Genomic DNA, 21,604 nt, shown 5'->3' with positions numbered 1-21,604 from the left:
ATATCTGTAAGGAATCTGCTCAAAACGTGCTGCATTTATTTTTTTTCTTGTTCTACTCGTTCTGTAACGCCAACAGATAAAATAAGTTTATTTTTTCACTATATCGTGCAAGGGTGGGGGGGGGGGGGGAACCCCCGAAAATGTGGGTTTACAAAAGGATTACGTTACAAAGATTGGGCATTTTAGGATGGGGAGATGTATATTTACCTTTACTTCTGCAACACTAGTGCCACTGGGCATATTATTCGACGAAAGCGAAAGATGAGCCAATCACAGCACCCTGCACTCTGCCTAATCTTTGGGTTTCAATCAAAGTATTGGAAACAATAACTGCCACCAATCACAGAGCCCGTCTCATTTGCTGCTCGGCCCAGATTCACCGCAGTGTGGCTCTCGCTCGCTCGAAGTAACTCTTCCTGTTGTGTCAGTGCACATTTGTTGCAGTGGGAGCCGGTAGCTGGGCTGCCCTGTTAGAAGGGGCTTTCGCAGAGGGTACCCTCTACCCGTGCTGCAAGGGGCAGAGTTTGTTGTTTTTCAGGCGCATCTCTTGCAGTGGACCGACCTGGCGGAAGGGGCTGCCCGAAATAGAACCCTCTCCCCCTGCCCCGCTCAGGGAAGTGAGGGCTGCCTTTCCCAACTGTGCAGAGGGGGAGATTTGCACTGGCAAGCAGCAACTCCTGGCTCAAAACAGCAACTCAACAACTCCTTCCCAGCATCGCAAGACGGAGATAGACCATACCGAAAACGCTGCTGGCAAACCGTCCAGCAGTTTGCATGCCAGTTCGAAATAGTTTGTTCAGTAGCGGAAAACAGAAATCCTGAAGGAAGGCAACTATGGATCCCAACAACACAGGTATGAGGGGGGAGGAAAAAAAATCCCATTTTCTTAAAAAGAATGATTTTTAAAGTGTGTGCCAAAAGGCCTGTTCTGCGACTGAAGTATTGGGAATCAGTCTTTCAAAACACCATTTTGACACAGGCAATTGTAATGCATGTGTTTTAATAGCATGCCCGTTTGAAGCGGGGCTTGCCGATAAGATGACCTGATTGTATTCGAGTCAGCGACTGGGGTCAGATGAGAATTGATATTTTCAATTCACTGTAGTTTAGACGGTGGTCTGTCTCTATGGTTACAATTCCTCGATGTCTGTCTACAAACGGTACGAGATGTGCTGGCCTGTATCAGCATTATCTCGCCCAATTTACTACTTAAAACAGCCGGCTGTATACCTATGTGTGAGCTAACTTCTGCCAGCAGGACCTGCTATTAATAGGGACCTCGCATTTTTATACGTCGCAGAGGAGTTATTTTGTGTTCGTTTGACTGACGTTTCTGTGTTAGTATTACTGGGATATTGTACTGTAGTGTGTGTCTTGCCTCCACGGTTGGTTCAGTTTCTTCCTGATTTTGAATTGTGCTATCTGATTGATACTGTGTGTTTTTTTAAGGACATGATTAGCTCGGTGCTAGTGCCACTGGGATGGGACTGTAGTGAGCCCTGTCTCTCCCCCCCCCCCCCCCCCCCCCGGTTGCTTTTTCCAAGTCCCACAGAAGTAGGTCACAGTCTGAGTGAAGTGCAAGTTATTTTTGCAGAAACTCACATGGACGTTGCACCCTAGCCATGTGTTGTGCCTTGTGTATGTTGCTCCTCCTCTTCCCGCCCATTCAATCTTACAAGTGTATATATGGGGGAGTGGGCAGCATCTCTCCAGCAAGTCTGACCAGATACTGACGTAATGTCCAGTTGAAGAGACGGGGGGGGGGGGGGGACGGGACGACACACATAACTGCCCCTCTCACTCTTACAAAAGACACTCAGTGCCTCTCTGAGATACATTTTTTTCTGTTGTCAGGGCAGCAGTCATGCGGTGTTTTCACTAAACTATTGAATGCCTTTTTTTAAAACAAAAAGATACAGAGGTCAAATAACCTACTGAAACCTTTGCATTTTGGATTGACACTGGGGGATTTGGATTCAATAAACCCATGCGTTTTAGCGTGTGGGATATAGGAAATGAATTCAAACTTATTTTCTCCCCAGCTTACCAGGGACCTTAATAAACTAGTTCAGGGCATTCATGGAGATTAGATTTTTAAACTATCTTGCTCGTTGCTAGAAATAAATATCAGACTTAAGTAGAATTTAATTAGCAAACCCACTAGGTTAGGTAATTATATTTTATACTATTTTTATATGTTTTAGAATTCACGATAAATATTCATAGTTCAGTATTCTCCCAAAATAAGGAAAGCTCAATTCAATTTATGGTGTGTGTCTCCCCTCCCTCCCCCAGTGTGATCTACCTGTCTGTAAATGTGCTACAATAAATAAACACAGAAAATGCTGGATGAACTCAGCAGACCTGGCAGCATCTGTGGGTAGAGAGAAAAACAAGAGCTCACGTTTCGGAGAAAGGTGCTATCTGTTATCTGATGCCATAGTCGAGCTTTGGATGAATTACATTGAGGAGATGGCCACTTGTTATTTGTAAAGCCTGTTGTGTGTGTGTGTGTGGGGGGGGGGGGGGGGGGGATTAGGCAAAATCGAAGGGGGGAATCTTTAATGTGTATTTAAAATGTGCAGTTTAAAAAAAAAATGAAAATCACTTCCTGTTTTGTCTTCGGTGCGGGAGTTCATTTCAAATACCTAAGACACATTTTGCGGTAACGGGCGTTTCAGTGAAACTGACAGGAGACAGAAAGCAAATGGGTCTCTTGCGCCGCACTGCACCGCGACCCACGTACCCGGAGCACATGAACAGGGACATGTCTGTGAGTCCAATGCGGAGCAGAGAGTCCGGCGCCTGGACAGTTAACTGGGGGTGGGTGGGGTGATGCAGCAGTAAATCCAGGTCAGGGGGCGGGGAATGTGCCTTCGCCAGTGTTATTTTCTCCAAGCTGGAAGCTGAGAGGCACAGCCTCCTCCTCTCTCGGTCAAGGATCCCTGTCTTCGCCCCGCTGGGGGTGTGGTGGTGGGTGGGGAGTGCGGAGGAGAGGGAAGGGGGGGGGGGGGGGGGGAGCCTCTGCTGGAATGGCAGTGCCTGAAACAGCACTGGAGTAAAAATAACAACATGTAGGTCAAGGGGGTGAGGGAGAGGGGTGGCTGGCTGGGAAGAGGGGGGAGATGAGGTGGAGGGCGATGAGGTAGGTGGGGTTGAGGGGAGATGGGGTGAGGAGAGATGAGATGGGGGTGGGGGAGATGAGGTGGGGGGAGAGATGAGATGGGGAGATGAGGTGGGGGTAGAGATGAGATGGGGTGGGGGGGAGATGAGGTGGGGCAGATCACATGGGGGGTGGGGGTAGATGAGATGGGGAGTGGGGGAGATGAGGTGGGGTGAGGGGAAATGAGATGGGGAGCGGGGAAGATGAGGTGGAGGGCGATGAGGTGGGGGTGAGGGGAAATGAGATGGAGGTGAGGGGAGATGAGATGGGGAGTGGGGAAGATGAGGTGGGAGTGAGGGGAGATGAGATGGGGGTGAAGGGTGAGATGGGGTGAGGGGAGATGAGATGGGGGTGAAGGGAGAGATGAGATGGGGTGAGGGGAGATGAGATGGAGGTGAGGGGAGATGAGATGGGGAGTGGGGAAGATGAGGTGGGAGTGAGGGGAGATGAGATGGGGGTGAAGGGAGAGATGAGATGGGGTGAGGGCAGATGAGATGGGGGTGAAGGGAGATGAGATGGGGGGTGGGGGAGGCATGGGGGGAGGTAGTGTTTTGGGGGATCAGATGGGGTTTGCTGGCTGGTGGTCCCAACACTCTGCACTTGGGTTCACTCTCAATCCTCCCAGAATCTGGCTGCAAAAACAGGTGTTTTTTTCTGGAAAGGATGTCCTTTCCAGAGGGAGAGAGAAGGGGGGGGGGGGGGGATTCAGGTAGGGGGAGCGGAATTCAGGCAGCGCGGGGGGGATTCAGGCAGCGCGGGGGGGATTCAGGCAGTGGGGGGGGGGGGGGGATTCAGGCAGTGTGGGTGGGGGGGGGGGAATTCAAGCAGCGCAGGGGGGGGGGGAATTCAGGCAGTGGGGGGGAATTCAGGGGGCGGGGGGGGAATTCAGGCAGTGGGGGGGGAATTCAGGCAGCGGGGGGGGGGGGGGGGGGGAATTCAGGCAGTGAGGGGGAATTCAGGTTTTGGGGTAGGGTGGTGAGAAATTTAGAGACCCCTCCTTGAAATGTTGAAATGACACAAGTACATTTCCTGGAATAGTCCACGTGACGGCTGTTTTAGCAACATCTGTGAGCAGGAGGTGACCCAGCTCCCGCTGGCCTCCTTCCTCCCCCGCTTTGGCTGGGCCGACACGTGCGATGCCGGGGGCGGGGTGGTCCCGTTGCTGATACACGCGAGTTGCGGCCAACACGTGGATCAGCCCGTGACTCAACCCCCACAAATTCTATTAATATCCCCGCCTCAGGAATAACCTTCATTCACTGGGTGCGGGAGAGCGCAGTGATGTTTCCTCTCTCTCTCTAATGCGCGTCCTGCTGAATGGAAACTGACATGAAACAAACACAACCCGGGGAGGGCTTTTTATTTAAGGAAGGGGGAAGGGAGAGGTTTTCTTTGCAAACATGAGTGACTCCCATTCCAGGATGGTTGGATGCACAACGTTTAATTTTTTAAAAATAAATTTAGAGTACCCAATTAATTTTTTCCAATTAAGGCACAATTTAGTGTGCCCAATCCACTTACCCTGCACATTTTTGGGTTGTGGAGGCGAAACCCACGCAGACACGGGGAGAATGTGCGAACTCCACACGGACAGTGACCCAGAGCCGGGATCGAACCTGGGACCTCGGCGCGGTGAAGCAGCAGGGCTAACCCACTGCGTGCTGCCCTCAACGTTTAATTAATAGGTGATCCAAAACATATTTGGAAGAGTATGTTTCCCCAGCGCCTCATCTTCCCAAGTTGTAAACATTTTCCATCACGTCCATCACGCGAGAGATAGGGATAGCCAGGTGGTACAAGTTACAATGAGGTGTAAAGGCAACAACACGGTGCATTTGAGAAACAGTTGACTTCAGAGGAAGAAAAAAGCTCTTTTGCAGGAGAATTAATACGTGGACGTTGGGTTAAAATTGGGATCGACCTTGACAGTGATGCCCTCTGTGGTCAAATAGCTGACTGACACTGCTAGTTAAGCTCACCTTTGATGAATGACTATGCAGACAAGGTTCAGAGGGCTGTTTGCATCTGTGTAACCATAATCCAGCTCAAGATTTTGTTTTGTAAAAATAAAATGTACTTTATTCGTACAATATCTCAAAGAATTTTATAAACATTTCAAAATGGTCACAGAAAGTGCAATAATATTCAGGCTTTCTGCATGCGTCTTGCACCCAAAATGCTTCAGTACAACCAAAAGAACGTGACGGATATTTCAAGATGGTCATTCCAAAAAGTGCAATGGTATTTAAGTCCAGTACAAGATATTGTAGCATGAATGTTAAACATGAGCTGTTGACAAATTTGATCTTGTCCAAAGTCATTTTCCTGAGTTCAATTAATCTGGGCTGGATTGATGATTTCCCCAGGCCATTTTCTGAGGGCCGTTGGGTGGTTTGAGTGGGGTTTTACTCAGGGTGGGGACCAATTGTTTGACCTCTTTACCCTGGCTCTCGATTCAAAGCCGTAGCCATGTGAACCCACTTTAAGGAGGAATCAGGCTGGGGTATTGACATATCGGAGATTGTGGGTCATGGGGCTGGTTCAGTAGTTAGCACTGTTGCCCCACAGCACCAGGGACCTGGGTTTATAGAAGTCATGGAAGTCATAGAATCCCTACAATGCGGAAAGGGGCATTTGGTGCACTGAGCCTGCACTGATACTCTGGAAGAGCACCCTACCTTGGCCCACTCCTCCACCCTATCCCCGTAACCCCACCTAACCTGCACATCCCTGGACACTAAGGGGAAATTTTTGCAAGGCCAATCCACCTAACCTGCACATCTTTGGACAATTGGAGGAAACTGGAGTGCTTGGAGAAATCCACACAGACAAGGGGAGACTGTGCAAACTCCACACAGTCACCCAGCTTTGGAATTGAGACCAGGTCTCTGGCACTGTGAGGCAGCAGTGCTCACCACTGTGCCACCATGCCGCCTGGCCTTGGGTGTGGTGTTTGCACTTTCTCCTCGTGTCTGCGTGAGTTTCCTCCGGGTGCTCCGGTTTCCTCCCACAGTCCGAAGATATGCAGGTTAGGTGGATTGACCATGTTAAATTGCCCCCTTAGTGTCTAAGGATGTGTAGGTTAAGTGGGGTTCCAGGATAGGCCGGGGGAGTGGGCTGAGGTAGGGTGCTCTTTTGAAGGGTTGGTGCAGACTTAATGAGCCGAATGGCAGCTTTCTGCACAGTATGATCGATCCTATGATGATCACAATTCTGTTCTTCACAGCAGTGTGAATCCTCCCGGTCACCTTAAAACACAGTAAGAGGCATTTCCTTTCACTGAAAGATCCCCGAATATTCAACTGCTGATGAGGTAGTTCGGTAATGCTTCTAATTAACCACTGCATCCCATGGAAAAAGAACATTTTGATAGTACTGAGTAGTCAACTCCATACAAACAACAACTTGCATTTATATAGTGCCTTTGAATGCAATGGATGGCTATGAAACAACATTTGGCACGGAGTCACATATGAGAATATTAGATTAGGTGACCAAAAGCTTCGTCAAAGAGGTAGTTAAGGGGTGCCTTAAAGTCGGAAAGATGTTGACCGGTGGTTTAGGAAAGGAATTCCAGAGTTTAAGGGTTGAAGTGGCTGAAGGACACAGGAGTCAATGCTGAAAATCAAGGCTGTTCAAGAGGCCAGAATCGTAAACAAAATGTAAGGCTGGAGAAGGTTATGGTTATAGGAATGGGTGAGACGATTGCCAGATATGAAAACAACAATGATAAGTCAAAAATTGAGGCGTTGCCAGAGGGAGAAGCAAAGTAGGTCACAGAGCACAGCTATAATGGATGAAAGGGATTTAGTGAGATTGGAGCGCAGTTTGGATAAGTTCGGGTTTGGGGAGGGTGCAAGGCGGGAGGCCAACCAGGAATAATTGGAGCTTGGACGTAACGCAGGCATGGAGGAGATTTATTTTAGCAGCAGACAGGTTGAGCTTTGCACAGACCTCAAATACCCAAGTTTGCAGCCAAACCCAGTTTTATGGTGTGCCCTATAAAATGTTTTTGCTGCAATTCTGTTTTGCAGCAAATGAGCCTCAACCAGTTGGCAGCAATCCCAATGGTGAAACTGTAAACATGTATGCCTTGGCACTGCGAAGCATAATAAAGCTCCAATTCAGTTACTGGGTTCCTGAGCCATAATAGGCTGGAATGTTGCAGGAATGAGAGATCAGCAGAATCCTACAATGGGTAGGGAGTGGAGAGTTGGGTGGTGGTGGTTGTGGGGCGGGGGGGGGGGGGGGGGGGGGGGGAGGAGGTAAACCTCATTACAGTCAACAGAAAACACAAAGCAGGTCAGGGCAGCATCTGCAGGCAGATTGGGTCTCAAATGTGAACTTACTGATTTCTGTTTTTCAGATGTTACTTGACCTGCTAAATAATGGCAGCTTTTCTTCCTGTTTTTGTTTTCACATTTGCAGTATCTGCAGTACATCTGAGTCAATACTGATTTTTACTTTTCTTCAGTTTAGCCAGAATAGTAACAGGACACAGTACAGACGGAGATGACTGCGACAACGACATTCTGATATTTCAATTTGGTGCTTTTTTTTTGTTGGTTGGGTTGGTTTAAAAACAAAAGCTGTAAACTTGATACCGCAGTTGATTTGACTGCCAGTGCACTCCCATTCAATGAAGGGAGTATTCATGCAAATGTTTGCTCAATGTTTTTCCCCGGGGGCAAGTTTCAGGTGTTCCTGCCCTTTCTTCAATGAATGGAAGTCAGTTGCGATTTCCAATTTTCTTTTGGCCTACTTTTGTTCTTTTTCCCTTCCCCTGGGGGTGTTGACTCCTTGGTGGGGCATGGTTCCCCGGGCACTGGGCATTCTGGGACCTCTTGCCCATGTTGGCCATGATCTGGTGCTTTGACGTTTTGTTTTAGTGCTTCCGAAGTTCAGGTTCTGGAACAGCAACACCCATCCTCTGGCTCCCCAGCACTTCTACGTTCAGGTTCATAGCTCCTCTGAGATACTTTTGTGGTGTTAATAGTGTATGCAGCGTTGAATCTGGGCTGGTTTTGGGGCTGGTTTAGCACACTGGGCTAAATAGCTGGCTTGTAATGCAGAACAAGGCAGCAGCGCGAGTTCAATTCCCGTACCGGCCTCCCTGAACAGGCACCGGAATGTGGTGACTAGGGGTTTTTCACAGTAACTTCATTGAAGCCTACTTGTGACAATAAGCTATTATTATTATTATCTTGTGAACCAAGCTACAGGAGAACTAAGTATAAACAGATGAGCCTGATATCTTGCTTATTTGATGGCAAGGGTATGAAATCCAGTATATTTTTTTTCCTTGGACCAATTAGATTCGAGCATATTGGGCAAGTACTATCGTGTTTTCAAAAACTCAAACTCTACTATCTGTTTATCATCCTGTCCTTCTGTTACAGGTGGAGTGATCACCTATATTGGACCAAACAGCACCTCTTCAAGTCCAGTACTGTTGTATAGTGATAACTCCAATAGTAGTTTCCAGTCTGTGTCCCAATCATGTTCTCCATTGCCACCGTCACCCAACACCTCTGGCTCCCAGGATGGCAAACATTACAGAAGTAACTCGACCGGATCCGCCGAGGATTGTCCAACCATTGGGCCCTTCAGCAATCTGAAGCTTTCCACAGATGAGGGAGCCAACATTCCCACCTCAAAGAGTAGCTCTGGAATCACCAGTAAGTAATCCCAGTGTCTTTTTCCTCCTTCTGTTTGACATCATTGTGTGGCATAGCCTCTCCTTTTCCCTTCAACAAAAAAGTAACTCTTAATTTGACCACAGATTGATAAGGAGCAATATATTTCTGGAGGCCTATCTGCTTTTTGAATCACTCCCAGATCATTTTCATAGAATCCCTACAGTGCAGAATGAGGCAAATCAGCCCATCGATTCTACACCAACCCTCTGAAAGAGCACCCCACCTAGGCCCACTCCCCCTCCCTTTCCCCATAACCCCAATTAACCTCACATCCTTGGACACTAAAGGGCTATTTTGCATGGTCAATCCACCTAACCTGGACATCTCTGGATGTGGGAGGAAAGCGGAGCACCCGGAGGAAACCCACACAGACACGGGGAGAAAATGCACCTCTGGGGTGAATGATTTTGATTGGAAGCCTATCTCCCTATTAGGAGAGATGTATTAATACGCCTAACAGAAGCTGAAGCTGCCAGAGCTAATAATGTTTCAATAAATAAATTTAGAGTACCCAATTATTTTTTCCAATTAAGGGGCAATTTAGCGTGGCCAATCCACCTACCCTGCACATCTTTGGGTTGTGGGGGTGAAACCCATGCAGACACGGGGAGAATGTGCAAACTCCACACGGACAGTGACCCGGGGCGGGATTCGAACCCAGGTCCTCAGCGCCGTAGGCAGCAATGCTAACCACTGTGCCACCGTGCTGCCCTCCTGAATCAATGTTAATTAACTTCCATTATCTGACAGTGAGGTTTGGGCTTCAACAGTAGAATGGTTGATGATTTACCAGGGAAATCTTCTCCCTCTTACCTTCAACCACATTCCCATCGCGCCAGTGGATGCTGACCTATGCTGGGGTCTCTTCCAATGTTGCTGGTCTCACACTGCACCTTGCCGAAGATTTCATTCTTAAGTATACAAACCTAGATTGCAAGTTGGCAAGCCAGTTAAACGTGGAGGGGTGGGACTTGCATCCTGCTTGTGCAGGCGTGTTTTCCAGCAGAGGTCACTGGATAGCAATCAGGAGAAGAAAATGCTGGTTTCCTTAATCTAGGAGTCATTGCGATCAATTGTAATAACCCTACTGCCAGTCCATCAGAGATCAGCTAACAACACAGGTCAATGATTCAAACTTGGCCCTCACCCTTGGTCTATGTGGCCAAGTTCCCCTTTGTACCAGGACAGTGAAGTCACACCTTCATTGCGAGCCCATGTTCTCACCTTGACACTGCTTGAAGCCAATACTAAAGCCATTGGCCGTTGACAGTTCTCTAAAGATGGATATGTAATAGGCTGTTTACAATTTGACAAAACCTCTCATCATTTCTATTTGTTCCTCTTTCATCTAGAAATCAGTGGAATGATTCTGCTGTGCAAAGTGTGTGGGGATGTAGCCTCTGGTTTCCATTATGGAGTACATGCCTGTGAAGGTTGCAAGGTAAGTTACAGGAGAAGACCATATCAGTATGCATCTACACGTTGCAACTATGTAAATGTATGCATATGCACAGATGTGGCCTGTGTTTACACAGGTACACAGTATGTTTCTGAATGGCTTAGTTTGCAAAGGCATTGTGTGAGACATTTCTAGCTTTAATCTGACCTCAGCTGGGGCTGGACATTGCCATTGGTTTCATGGACTCCGGGACCAAGAAAGGATCAAGTCTGCCAGAGTTCCAATCCCTACCCTTGATCCACAGAACACCACTGAAACGAGGGCAGGATTGGTCAATTTTGTCTGTGATTCCCTGCATGGCAACAACAATGATTTACGTTTATATAGCACCTGTAACATAATAAAACATTCCAAAGTGCTTCACAGGAGCATTATAAAACAAATTGAGACACCAAGCCACATAAAGAGATATGAGGCAAAAATGGCCAAAAGCTTGGTTGAAGAGGTAAGTTTTTAATGAGTACCTTAGACGAGGCAGGCAAGGGGGAGAGGTACAGGGAGAACATTCAGCGCTTAGGGTCTGGGCCTAGACAGCTGAAGAGAATGTCACCAATAACAGTGTGATTGTAATTGGGGATGTTGAAAATGCTGAGTTAGAGGAGCACCGATATCTCGGAGGAATGTGGGGCTGGAGGAGATTACAGAGATAGGGAGGGTTGAGGCCATGGAGGGATTTAAAATCAAGACATTGCTTAACCAGGAATCAGTGTAGGTCAGTGACACAAGTGAATAACCTATTTTTCTTTTTTTTTTAAATAATTTTTATTGAGATTTTTGAAAAATGTATAACAACAGAACAATAATAATAATAACAATAACAATAATAAACACCCCCCGGCACCCATAACAATGCATATAACGAACCCCCCCACCCCCCCCCCAACCCAATGAACAACAAAATAAATTAACAATAATTAAATTAACATAAACAATGCCCCCCTGAAACCCCCCCGCCCCTTTTTTTCCCCCCTCCCCCCCGGGTTGCTGCTGCCGCTGACCTAGTTCCCTATCTTTGAGCCAGAAAGTCGAGGAAAGGCTGCCACCGCCTAAAGAACCCTTGTACCGACCCCCTCAGGGCGAAGAATAACCTATTTTTCTTGCATGGCATGTGGGCGTTAGTGAACCGGTGGGTATTTACAACAATTGGTGTTGGTTGTCATGGTCACCATTACTGAGAATTTATTAGTTGAATTTGATTTTTACTAATTATCATGGTGGGATTCAAATCCATGTCCCCAGAGCATTAGCCTAAGCCTCTGGGCCCAGTTGAGTGCTGTGATACTTCCATTGTCCTCAAAGCCCAAATGTGCTGCCACGTAACCAGTGCTTCTTGGTTTGATTTGCCTTCCCCCATTGCTCTTGCAAATCTTGTTGGTGTGCTGCAATTTGGGCATTGGCCCTTCACCAAGGTTTCTTACTGAAAGTCGCCTCTGTATTTATTGGCTGGTCAGCTAAACGTGTCGTTTTTTGGTTGATGTTGAGTCACACGGTATTTTTTTCCCCATTGCAGGGCTTCTTCAGGCGGAGCATTCAGCAGAACATCCAGTACAAGAAGTGCCTCAAGAACGAGAACTGCACCATCATGCGAATCAACAGGAATCGTTGCCAGCAATGCCGCTTTAAGAAGTGTCTCGCTGTCGGTATGTCCAGGGATGGTAAGTCACTTTTTTCATCTCCTGTTTCACATTTGACGGAGCCGAGGAATGGATGGCGAGAAAGCAACACGTTGACCAACAGTGTCCAGACATTTAAATTGAAAATATAATTTTAATTGCATCATTGCCTTTCCATTAAAATCGCCTACCTGTATTTATTGCCACCAAGTCGGGAAGCACCTGCTTCCAGATGCATCTTACATTGGTGTCAAGCTGAGCTGATAGGCATTGTCTTTATTCACTCCTTTAAGGCAGCGCAGATCTCTACTAGATTGAATGTAGTTTCCCACCTAATGGACTGGATGAGTATCTGTGTGTCATGAGGTGTTGGAATGGTTGGATTAAACCCGGGTAACACAACTGGCAAGTGGGGAGATGGTGGCGTAGTGGTATTCTCACTGGACTAATTATCCAGAGACCCAGGGTAATGGTCTGTGGTCCTTGGTTCGAATCTCACCATGGCAGGTGGGTGAAGTGTGAATTAAAAGTCAAATCAAGACATTTAACCATTGTCGATTGGACCCATCTGGTTCACTAATGCCCTTTAGGGAAGGAAATCTGCCGTCCCTACCTGTTCTTGTGACTCCAGATCTACAGCAATGTGGTTGACTGTTAAATGCCCTCTGAAATGCCCCAGCAAACCACTCCGATCAAGGGCAATTAGGCAACAAATGCTGGCCCAGCCTGTGATGTCCACATCCTATGAATTATTCTTTAAAAAATGTGTGATGTCTTGAATGGTTGCAGAAACAAGTTGAATTAAGAGTAACGTGTTGCCTTCCTTCCCAATTAGCGGTGCGCTTTGGGCGCATTCCCAAGCGAGAGAAGCAAAGAATGCTGGCGGAGATGCAAAGTGCCATGAATAATATGGTGAACAATCAGCTGAATGGAGAGCTACAAAATGAAATCCAGCCCCAGCAGCAGAACTGGCAACTCCAGCCACCTCTGACAGGTCCTGTCCAACCACCACAGCAGGAGCGGTCATCCCCCAGCCTCCATCCCCAGCAGCAACATAACCCCCAGCAGTTATACTGTCCCAGCACCGAAGCCTCAATGGAAGAAGTCATCTACACTATTTCCAGGGCACATAAAGAGACCTTTACCTATGCCCATGACAAGTTAAAGCAAACGACTGCAGTCTGCCGACACAACATCGAACTGATGAACCACAATGCCAATTGCTGCCAGAATGGGTTCCATGTCAACGGAATGAACACCATCTATCATCAGGAGAACAATATCTTCCACAAAACCAATAACGATGGACTGAAGAATATGTGTTACCCATCTTCCTTCTCCAACGGTCACACTAATGGGCACATCAGTGGACATTACCAAAATCAGACCAATGAACAAAAATTACACACTAGAAACGCGTACAGTGCCAATGCCGAGATAGAGACTGACAATGGGAGGACCTGCCCATGGAAAGGAACAAACAGTGTTATTCTGGTACGGTATTGCCCAACCTGTGCCTAATTTTTTGAAACATGGGGGGCCACCTGATCAGATTCCTCTGAACAGGAACCCCATTAAATATGTTTGCAGATAATAAATAATTTTCCCAATGAAATAAGAATTTGCACAGTGGTTAGCACTTTTGCCTCACAGTGCCAGGGACCTGGGTTCGATTCTGGCCTTGAGTGCCTGTGGGGAGTTTACACATTCTCCCCGTGTGTGCGTGGGTTTCCTCCGGGCGCTCTGGTTTCCTCCCACAGTCCAAAGATGTGCAGATTAGGTGGATTGGCCACGATTAAATTGCCCCCTAAGTGTCCAGAGATGTGTAGGTTAGGTGGGGTTACGGGGATAGGAGAGAGGATTGGCCCGAGGTAGAGTGGTCTTTCAGAGAGTTGGTGCAGGCTCGAAAGGCCAACTTTCTGGGATTCTATGGTTCAATAATCGAATCGATTTTCTGAAGCAAAAAGGTGATTTGGGGGAAAAAAAGAGCTTATTTAGATTCAAGAGCAATTAATAGAAAGCCATAATATGTTAATTTGTTGAGTTTTGATAAATTGTTTGATTAGCATAATCATATAATCATTGACATCAAGATCTAAAGTAGATTGCAAGGTCATTCGAGTGTCATTCCTCTGCTACTTAAATGTTAAGGAATGTGCTGTCTCTCTTACGTTGCCCCGTCATATAGGAATTACAAGGGGAGAACGTTCTCTATTTTGCTAATCATTGAGCTGACTTTGTCGCTGGAGGGTGTTTGCATCAGCTCAGTGGCAGGGCACTTACAGCTGGCTTCACCTTTCTGAACACTCTGAGCAGATTCCCATTGGTGACCCAGTCTGCCAGCGAACCAAGAAATGAAAATGAAATGAAAATTGCTTATTGTCACGAGTAGGCTTCAATGAAGTTACTGTGAAAAGCCCCTAGTTGCCACATTCCGGCACCTGTCCGGGGAGACTGGTACGGGAATCGAACAGTGCTGCTGGCCTGCTTGGTCTGCTTTAAAAGCTAGCGATTTAGCCCAGTGAGCTAAACCAGCCCCCTAATGAATGAGCAGCTTGGCGGGAGAGTTTCCCAGCACTGAGAAACACGACCCTCACTGTCCTTGCTCACATTGTTGGTGTTATCTTTTAGCTAGGCAGCGGGGTCTTGCTGCTGGTTGGTTGCCCGCACTGATTGAGCAAGCATTCAAAGAAGTGAGCCCTAGTGATCGGGAGGGGAAAATTAAAAAAAAAGAGATGAATTAAAAGTCACATTTGTTTTCTCTCTCTTCAGGCCTGTCCGATGAACATACAGCCACATGTAGATGGCAATCGATCAGTACAACAGATCTGGGAGGATTTTTCCTTGAGTTTCACACCAGCTGTCAAAGAAGTGGTCGAGTTTGCAAAGCTTATTCCGGGGTTCAAGGACCTGTCCCAGCATGACCAGGTCATCCTGCTGAAAGCTGGAACGTTTGAGGTAAATCACGGGATTAGAGGATCTGCTTTTGAGGCAGACCTAATTGTGAAAAGTTAAATATCAGAAATTGGGTTAATTCCAAAGGTTCATTACTAAACTTGTGAGAGCAAAAATTAGTTAATTTACATGCAACCTACCAGATGATTAAGTGTCAGTACTCTTGAGAGGAGTAAATACAATGGCAAAAAATTTAGCAGGGTCAGGTTTTCAGTCCATTTAGTTCTGGGGCTAGAACTTGAATTTAATTTGTTCTTTTGGGTGGAAAGAATGAGGGGCAATCTCAAACGTTACCAAAACGCTGCGGGTTTGGAGTAATTCTGAATCTGTGTTGCCTGTACTTGTATCAGGCACATACGGTGTACATGTGATGTTGGTACACTGCACGACCAAGAATGGAGTGTTAATCGGACACCACTGGAACCTGGTCTGCAACAGCTCTGAAGAAATGTTGCTATAATAACTCAGTCCGCAGGTGGCCCAGTTGATTAAATTGTGCCTATGTTCTTTGGAGTTTACAAGAATGAGGGGCAATCTCGTTGAAACATACAAGATTCTGATGGGGCTTCAAAGGGTGGACGCTGAGGGATTATTGCCACTGGTTGGGGAGTCTATAACATGGGGCGGGGTGGGGGGGGGGGGGTTGCGGGGGGGGGGGGGGGGGGGGGGGGTGCACAGCCGCAGGATAAGGGCAGCATCATTTAAGACTGTGACGAGGAGAAATTCCTTCAATCAAAGGGTTGTGAATCTGAGGAATTCTCAACCCCAGAGGGTTGTGCATGCTGCATCATTGAATACATTTGAGGCTGGCGCAAGATCAACCATGATCGTATTGAATGGCGGAGCAGACTCGACAACCCACATGGTCCACTCCTCCTCCCATCCCTGTGTTAACACATAGGCGGCAGGGCACAGGGTTTGACCACCAGTCTCCATTTAGTGAGTTTCCAGGAAGCAGACAAGGGAGATTCCAATGGGGAAGGAGGGTAAAAGAGCTCATGAAAGTCTTGGTGCTGCCTCCTAGCCACTCACACCAATGGGAAAAAATGAAGTGGGGGGGGGGGGGAACATAAGAGATTGGTAACAATAAAGTAACACACAGCACATTGACTCGATCTCAGAATTTATTGCCGTGATTCATCCAAAAAATCTCTACGTGTCATTTTGGGCAACCTTGGGGCTGTCTTTCCCACCGACTTTTTGGGTGCGATCCACACAGGTAATCACCCACACTTAGTAATCTTTTTGGGCCTTGGGGAGTTTCTCCCTGGTCAAGCCCACATTTAGAATCTTTTTCAGCGATGGGCATCTGAAATCGCCGGCGAGACTGGCTCCTCCGAGATCTGGCCGCCATTTTGAAAGAGCACCCTGCTACGGGGTCGCTGAGGGTTCCCCAATTTTCAGGCCCCTGCATACTCGCCCTTCACCCCCCCCCCCCCCCCCCCCCCCACCTTTCCCCCTTTATGGGCATGGAGCCCCTTGGGCAGTGCCAAGTTGCCTGCATGCCAGAGGGAAAGCCAGGGTGCCGCCCTGCCCTGTCCTGACCACCCAGATGTCTCCAATGGCCTGGGAAACTTCCCAGGTGCCATTACGCTTGGTCCACATTTGTGTGAACCAGTACTAAACGGCGAGGTCGAGGCCTCTCGGGGGAAGCCGTTAGTTTCTGGGAACCCAGAGAATCCGGCGCCTTCATATTTAAATGAGCCTATTTAAAAAATGCTGATCTGGATCTCGCCCAAGGCGAACGAGTTCCAGATCGCAACGTTTCGTGAAGTTCGGTTGAATCTCGCGAGACCTCTTGAGCATTATGAACCTCGTGAGATTCAGTGGCCTCGTCGCAACACCAAATCTGGTGTGATGAGGCCGTTAAATCGTCCCCGTTAATTAAGAACCCATTAAAAAAAAAATTTAGAGTACCCAATTTATTTTTTCCAATTAAGGGGCAATTTAGCATGGCCAGTCCACCTACCCTGCACATCTTTGGGTTGTGGGGGTGAGACACGCAAACTCCACACGGACAGTGACCCAGAGCCGGGATCGAACCTGGGACCTCAGCGCAGTGAGGCAGCAATGCTAACCACTACGCCACCGGGCTGCCCTTAAGAACTAATTTTGATTTGATGGAGTCAGAAGCAATTTCTCATACGGGAAACAACTCGCAAGCATGCTGAATCATCAGGAAGACAAATTGTGTTTTCACCGAGACTGGTGTATATTTATGTATTTGCAGTGTATATTTGGAGTGTAATTTGTAGTGTATGCTCGCTGCAGGAAAAGCCCACTTCTGAAGGGCACTTACATATGATTGCTTTGACCCATTTGCACGGCAGGTCCTGATGGTGAGGTTTGCATCGCTGTTCAACATGAAGCAGCAGACCGTCACATTTATCAGTGGAACCACATACTCCATCGAAGAGCTGCGGGGCATGAGGATGGGAGATCTGCTCAACTCCATGTTCGACTTCAGTGAGAAACTGAGTTCCTTGCACCTCAGTGAGGAAGAGCTGGGTCTGTTCACTGCCGTTGTGCTGGTCTCTGCAGGTAAGGACTGGGGGTGGTGGGGGTCAGGTACTGGAGTTGGGGTTCTCTTTCCAAGGGCGAGAGGAACCAGCCCTGAACCGTGGCTGATTTCATGCAACTTGTAGAATGGGCCCGGAAGCCAATTATAATGGTACCCCAGCTGAGAGTTATGTCAAATATGGTATGTGCAGCTCAGCACACCGTGGGTTTGCTTAACCCCCTTGGGCCTGCAGACAAGCCCTGTATTGATGTTTTGCCTCCCAGCTCCATGCCAGCAGTAACTTTGTCAGCATGTCTGGGAACAACAACTGGATGGGGAAATTCCCTGATGTCTAGTGTACAGCTGAACCCAGAAAATATAGAAAACATGACTGTTGTTAGCAGGTTTCACGCTCCTTAACTAGCTCAGTTTACCACAAAGACCAGCAGCCCCATGTTCCTGTCAGCTCGTCCTAACACACAGCATATTGACTAGTTCTCAGAATTTATTGATACGTTGGGCTGCATTCTCCCTCGGCCATTCCACCTGTTGTGGGAACAGGAACAAGGCCCTAGTTTCACGGAGCCAGCCAGTTGATTGATGTGGTGACGGTTTTGGTGACTAATTAGTGACTGTGGGGATGGGAGCGGAGGTGGATCAACTCAAGTACAGGGCCTAATTTAAACTCACATCCTTGACCATTACTGTGACTGCTGTTCGAATATTCACAGGGCAGAGTGAGAGATCACAAAGTACTTGATTTGTATAGTGCCTAAGCAAAACCAGAGGCCTGGCTGCCTGCCTTGAGGTCAGCTGGCAGCCCAGTTGCCCTTGGCAACCCTGCCCCATGATCTTCTGAGATGGCTATGCCAGGAGGATGTTGACTGTCTGTCTCTCTCCCTCGCTCTCTCCCCTGCCTCCCTGCCATTTCCACTGTTTGTCCATGCTGGACACTATCGCTGCACTGTTCACGCCTTCATGGACCCCCGGGGTCACCATGACTGGCTCTTCGCTGTCTTCCAGCCTCCCATAGAATCCCTACAGTGCAGAAGGGGCCCCATTAGGTTGGCACCGACCCTTCAAAAGAGCACCCTAACCAGGCCCAATTCCCTGTCCTATTCCCTGTCCTATTCCCTGTCCTATTCCTGCAACCCCACCCGAAGGGGCATTTAGCGTATGACCAGTCCACCTAACCTGCACATCTTCGGACTTTGGGAGGGAACCTGGAGGAAACCCACGCAGTCACGGGGAAAAAGTGCAAACTCCACACAGATGCGCCCCCCCCCCCTCAACCACGTTAATCGGGGATCTGGGAGTGTTGTTGGAATTGTGACGCCACTTTCTTTCTGCCCTACTGACCCTGGGAGATCGGCAGGAGTGAGGTTGGAATACAGGCGGGGCCTGAACACTCAGCTCATTGTGTTGTTTTCCTGAATATGCAGCAACTCACGGGGGTGAGGACAGGTTTGGATTGCTCCTCTCCACTTCCTCGCTCAGTTTTGGGAAGGGGAAGGGGGGCACCATTTAAAAAACAAAAAAAGAGTTTGCCATCAGTTTTGGAAGTGAACGGTGGACTTGCCTGCTCTCCAATCGTTTTTCATGCCGACAGCTTTTAAATGCTGCTTGACCAAACTTTACCATCCTGTCTCCATTCTCTTTATGCTCTCAGATCGTTCTGGAATCGAAAACGTCACCTCGGTGGAACAGCTCCAAGAGACACTCATCCGAGTCCTGCGAGCGCTGATTATGAAGAACTACCCCAACGAGGCCACACGCTTCACTAAGCTGCTTTTGAAACTGCCAGACCTCCGCACTCTGAACAACATGCACTCGGAAAAGCTGTTGGCCTTTCGGATAGACCCCTGAAATTTTCTCTCAAACCATAGCCATACCAGACCTATCTCCGCTAACATTTTTACAGCAATTTTTATTTATATTTCAACGAACGCTTGGGTGACATGTTGCAAAGCATCCTGTAAATATCTGTACATTTCAGCTGTCAAGGGAGTGTAATATATTCTTATAAGGAATGTTCTACAAATCAATATATTTAAAATGTCCTTTGGGACCTAGGATATGTCTGCATATCTGAGCTTGATGGTAGAGCTAACTGTGAGGTTATCTGCTTACTGATTTGGAGTACAGTATAAAAGGCAATTGAAGATCCATGCACCTTGAACAGTACGCAGGCAATGATCTGCAGTGCTCTTTGACCTGGTGCCCATCTCACATGTCCTCCTTGACTAATTACCGGTCTAACATAGTGTCAGAATCCACAGTGAACCCCCAACACTGTACTCTCATTGAAGACGATCATCATGTTAGCAGTCATGCCGCAATGACACCATTCTTGAAGCTTCAACCTGACCCACGGTAGAAGTCAAAAGGCCAAGAGTGACGCGCTGCCATTCTCCGCTTCAACACCAGAGGAAATCAGCTGAAACCCATCTCACCTGATACAATTTTATTTGCTCGACGAATAATGTTTCATCGTGTGACTATTCGCGGTTTAGCCTGAAGCCCCAAACTGCTCCAGACATTTCACAGGAAGCAATGAGGCGATCAAACTCAAGTCGCGACGCTCACTTCTTGAAGCTTGTGTTAAACGACAGGAATTGTTTGTGAGGAAGTTGCTGCATGTTTGTGGTTTACTTGTACTTAAGATCTCTACTGAAGATTCAACAGATCAGCTGTCTAACCCCCCACCCCCTCACCCTCTAAAACCTGTGAGCTAAAGAAACAAGAAGACACCAGATTGCACCCTTCCAATCTGCTGCGTCAGCTGGCATAGTGGCAGAGATGCCTACAACTGGCCTCTGTTTCCTGGGCTAGGGAATGGGGCGTAGGGGGGAAGAGAACAACAATGGTCTCTATTCCTATTGGGAAATGCATGCAGGTGTAGGTTTTGTGGTTGGTTTTAATGCTTCAATAAATTGAGAAGCTTGCGTATTGCTGAAATAAGAAGGTGTCACAGTTTTTTGTATCGCACCTATCAGGACAAGACACAAGAATGCCAAATTTCAAAGGGATCAATAATAATGATAATAATCACTTATGTCACAAGTAGGCTTCAATGAAGTTACTGTGAAAAGCCCCTAGTTGCCACATCCCGCGCCTGTTCAGGGAGGCTGGTACGGGAATTGAACCCACACTGCTGCCTTGTTCTGCAGTACAAGCCAGCTATTTAGCCCATTGTGCTAAATCAGCCATGCTGCACGAGTAATGGATTCCGATTTGTTGACAAATACACTCTGGTCGAGATGTTGCCATGGAAAATGCACCAGGGACGTACGAAGAAAAATGAAAATCGCTAATTGTCACAAGTAAGCTTCAAATGAAGTTACTGTGAAAAGCCCCTAGTCGCCACATTCCGGCACCTGTTCGGGGAGGCTGGTACGGGAATTGAACCGTGCTGCTGGCCTGCCTTGGTCTGCTTTAAAAGCCAGCGATTTAGCCCTGTGCTAAACAGCCCCTGCTGTTCCGTATGCTTCTGTTTAGAGGTGCAATATCTGGACGTGTTCCTTTTGCCTTTTTAACCTTTGAAATGTGGTGTTCTTGCATCCTGATGAAGGTAAACTGAAAACCTTCCACAGCATGAATTTTTTCCAGCAATATTTAAGTTGAAAAGCCTGCTGACTACCAGGCTCCCACACAAAGAAAGGACACTTAGAGTGAGATACTGAAGGGGCCTCTGATGTCCATGAACTATCTCCCAACACCATTAGTGTGGAAGGAAATGTTTCAAACTAAAAATAACAACGTTAAACCTGTGTGGTCGTTGCAACTGGGCAGAACTTGCTCTCGATAAATAAATTTACTACATCTGTCTCAATGTAGTTCAATAATTGATGTGTACGTGAATCCAGATGAATTCATTAACAATTTCTAAAAATAAAATAACGAATGCACTGAGTTAAATAACAAAATGAATCTCCGTGTCATTTGGCAGTAGTATCGTTGATGGAATTTCGCAACTCCTGTTCGTGTGTTTGAGTCGCTTGGGAGGACAGTAGAATTGGGAATTTGGGATTCCTTCACCTCTGTTTGTTCTGACTGGGAGCCTTTTTTTTACTTCTTAAAATGTTTCCAATTAAGGGGCAATTTAGCGTGGCCAATCCACCTACCCTGCACAACTTTGGGTTGTGGGGGTGAGACCCATGCAGACACAGGGAGAATGTGCAAATTCACACGGACAGTGACCTGGGGCCCGGATCG

The 21,604-nt window shown here is 47.5% G+C and overlaps 1 protein-coding gene across 1 annotated transcript; it reads left to right on the top strand.

The window, feature by feature from the left end:
- The first annotated feature begins 362 nt into the window (after nucleotides 1-362).
- On the top strand, nucleotides 363-21,315 carry nr1d1 (nuclear receptor subfamily 1, group d, member 1). The gene is made up of 8 exons (XM_038779294.1): nucleotides 363-853; nucleotides 8,563-8,841; nucleotides 10,215-10,303; nucleotides 11,832-11,976; nucleotides 12,770-13,428; nucleotides 14,707-14,892; nucleotides 17,220-17,430; nucleotides 19,059-21,315. The coding sequence occupies exons 1-8, from the start codon at nucleotides 835-837 to the stop codon at nucleotides 19,253-19,255; spliced, it is 1,785 nt and encodes a 594-aa protein (XP_038635222.1). The 5' UTR covers nucleotides 363-834; the 3' UTR covers nucleotides 19,256-21,315.
- Nucleotides 21,316-21,604: the final 289 nt, after the last annotated feature.

The sequence above is a fragment of the Scyliorhinus canicula genome, chromosome 19 (assembly GCF_902713615.1).
Source record: "Scyliorhinus canicula chromosome 19, sScyCan1.1, whole genome shotgun sequence".
Lineage (NCBI taxonomy): Eukaryota > Metazoa > Chordata > Chondrichthyes > Carcharhiniformes > Scyliorhinidae > Scyliorhinus > Scyliorhinus canicula.
Note: the sequence above shows the minus strand (reverse complement) of the source record. Positions and strands in the feature narration are given on the sequence as shown.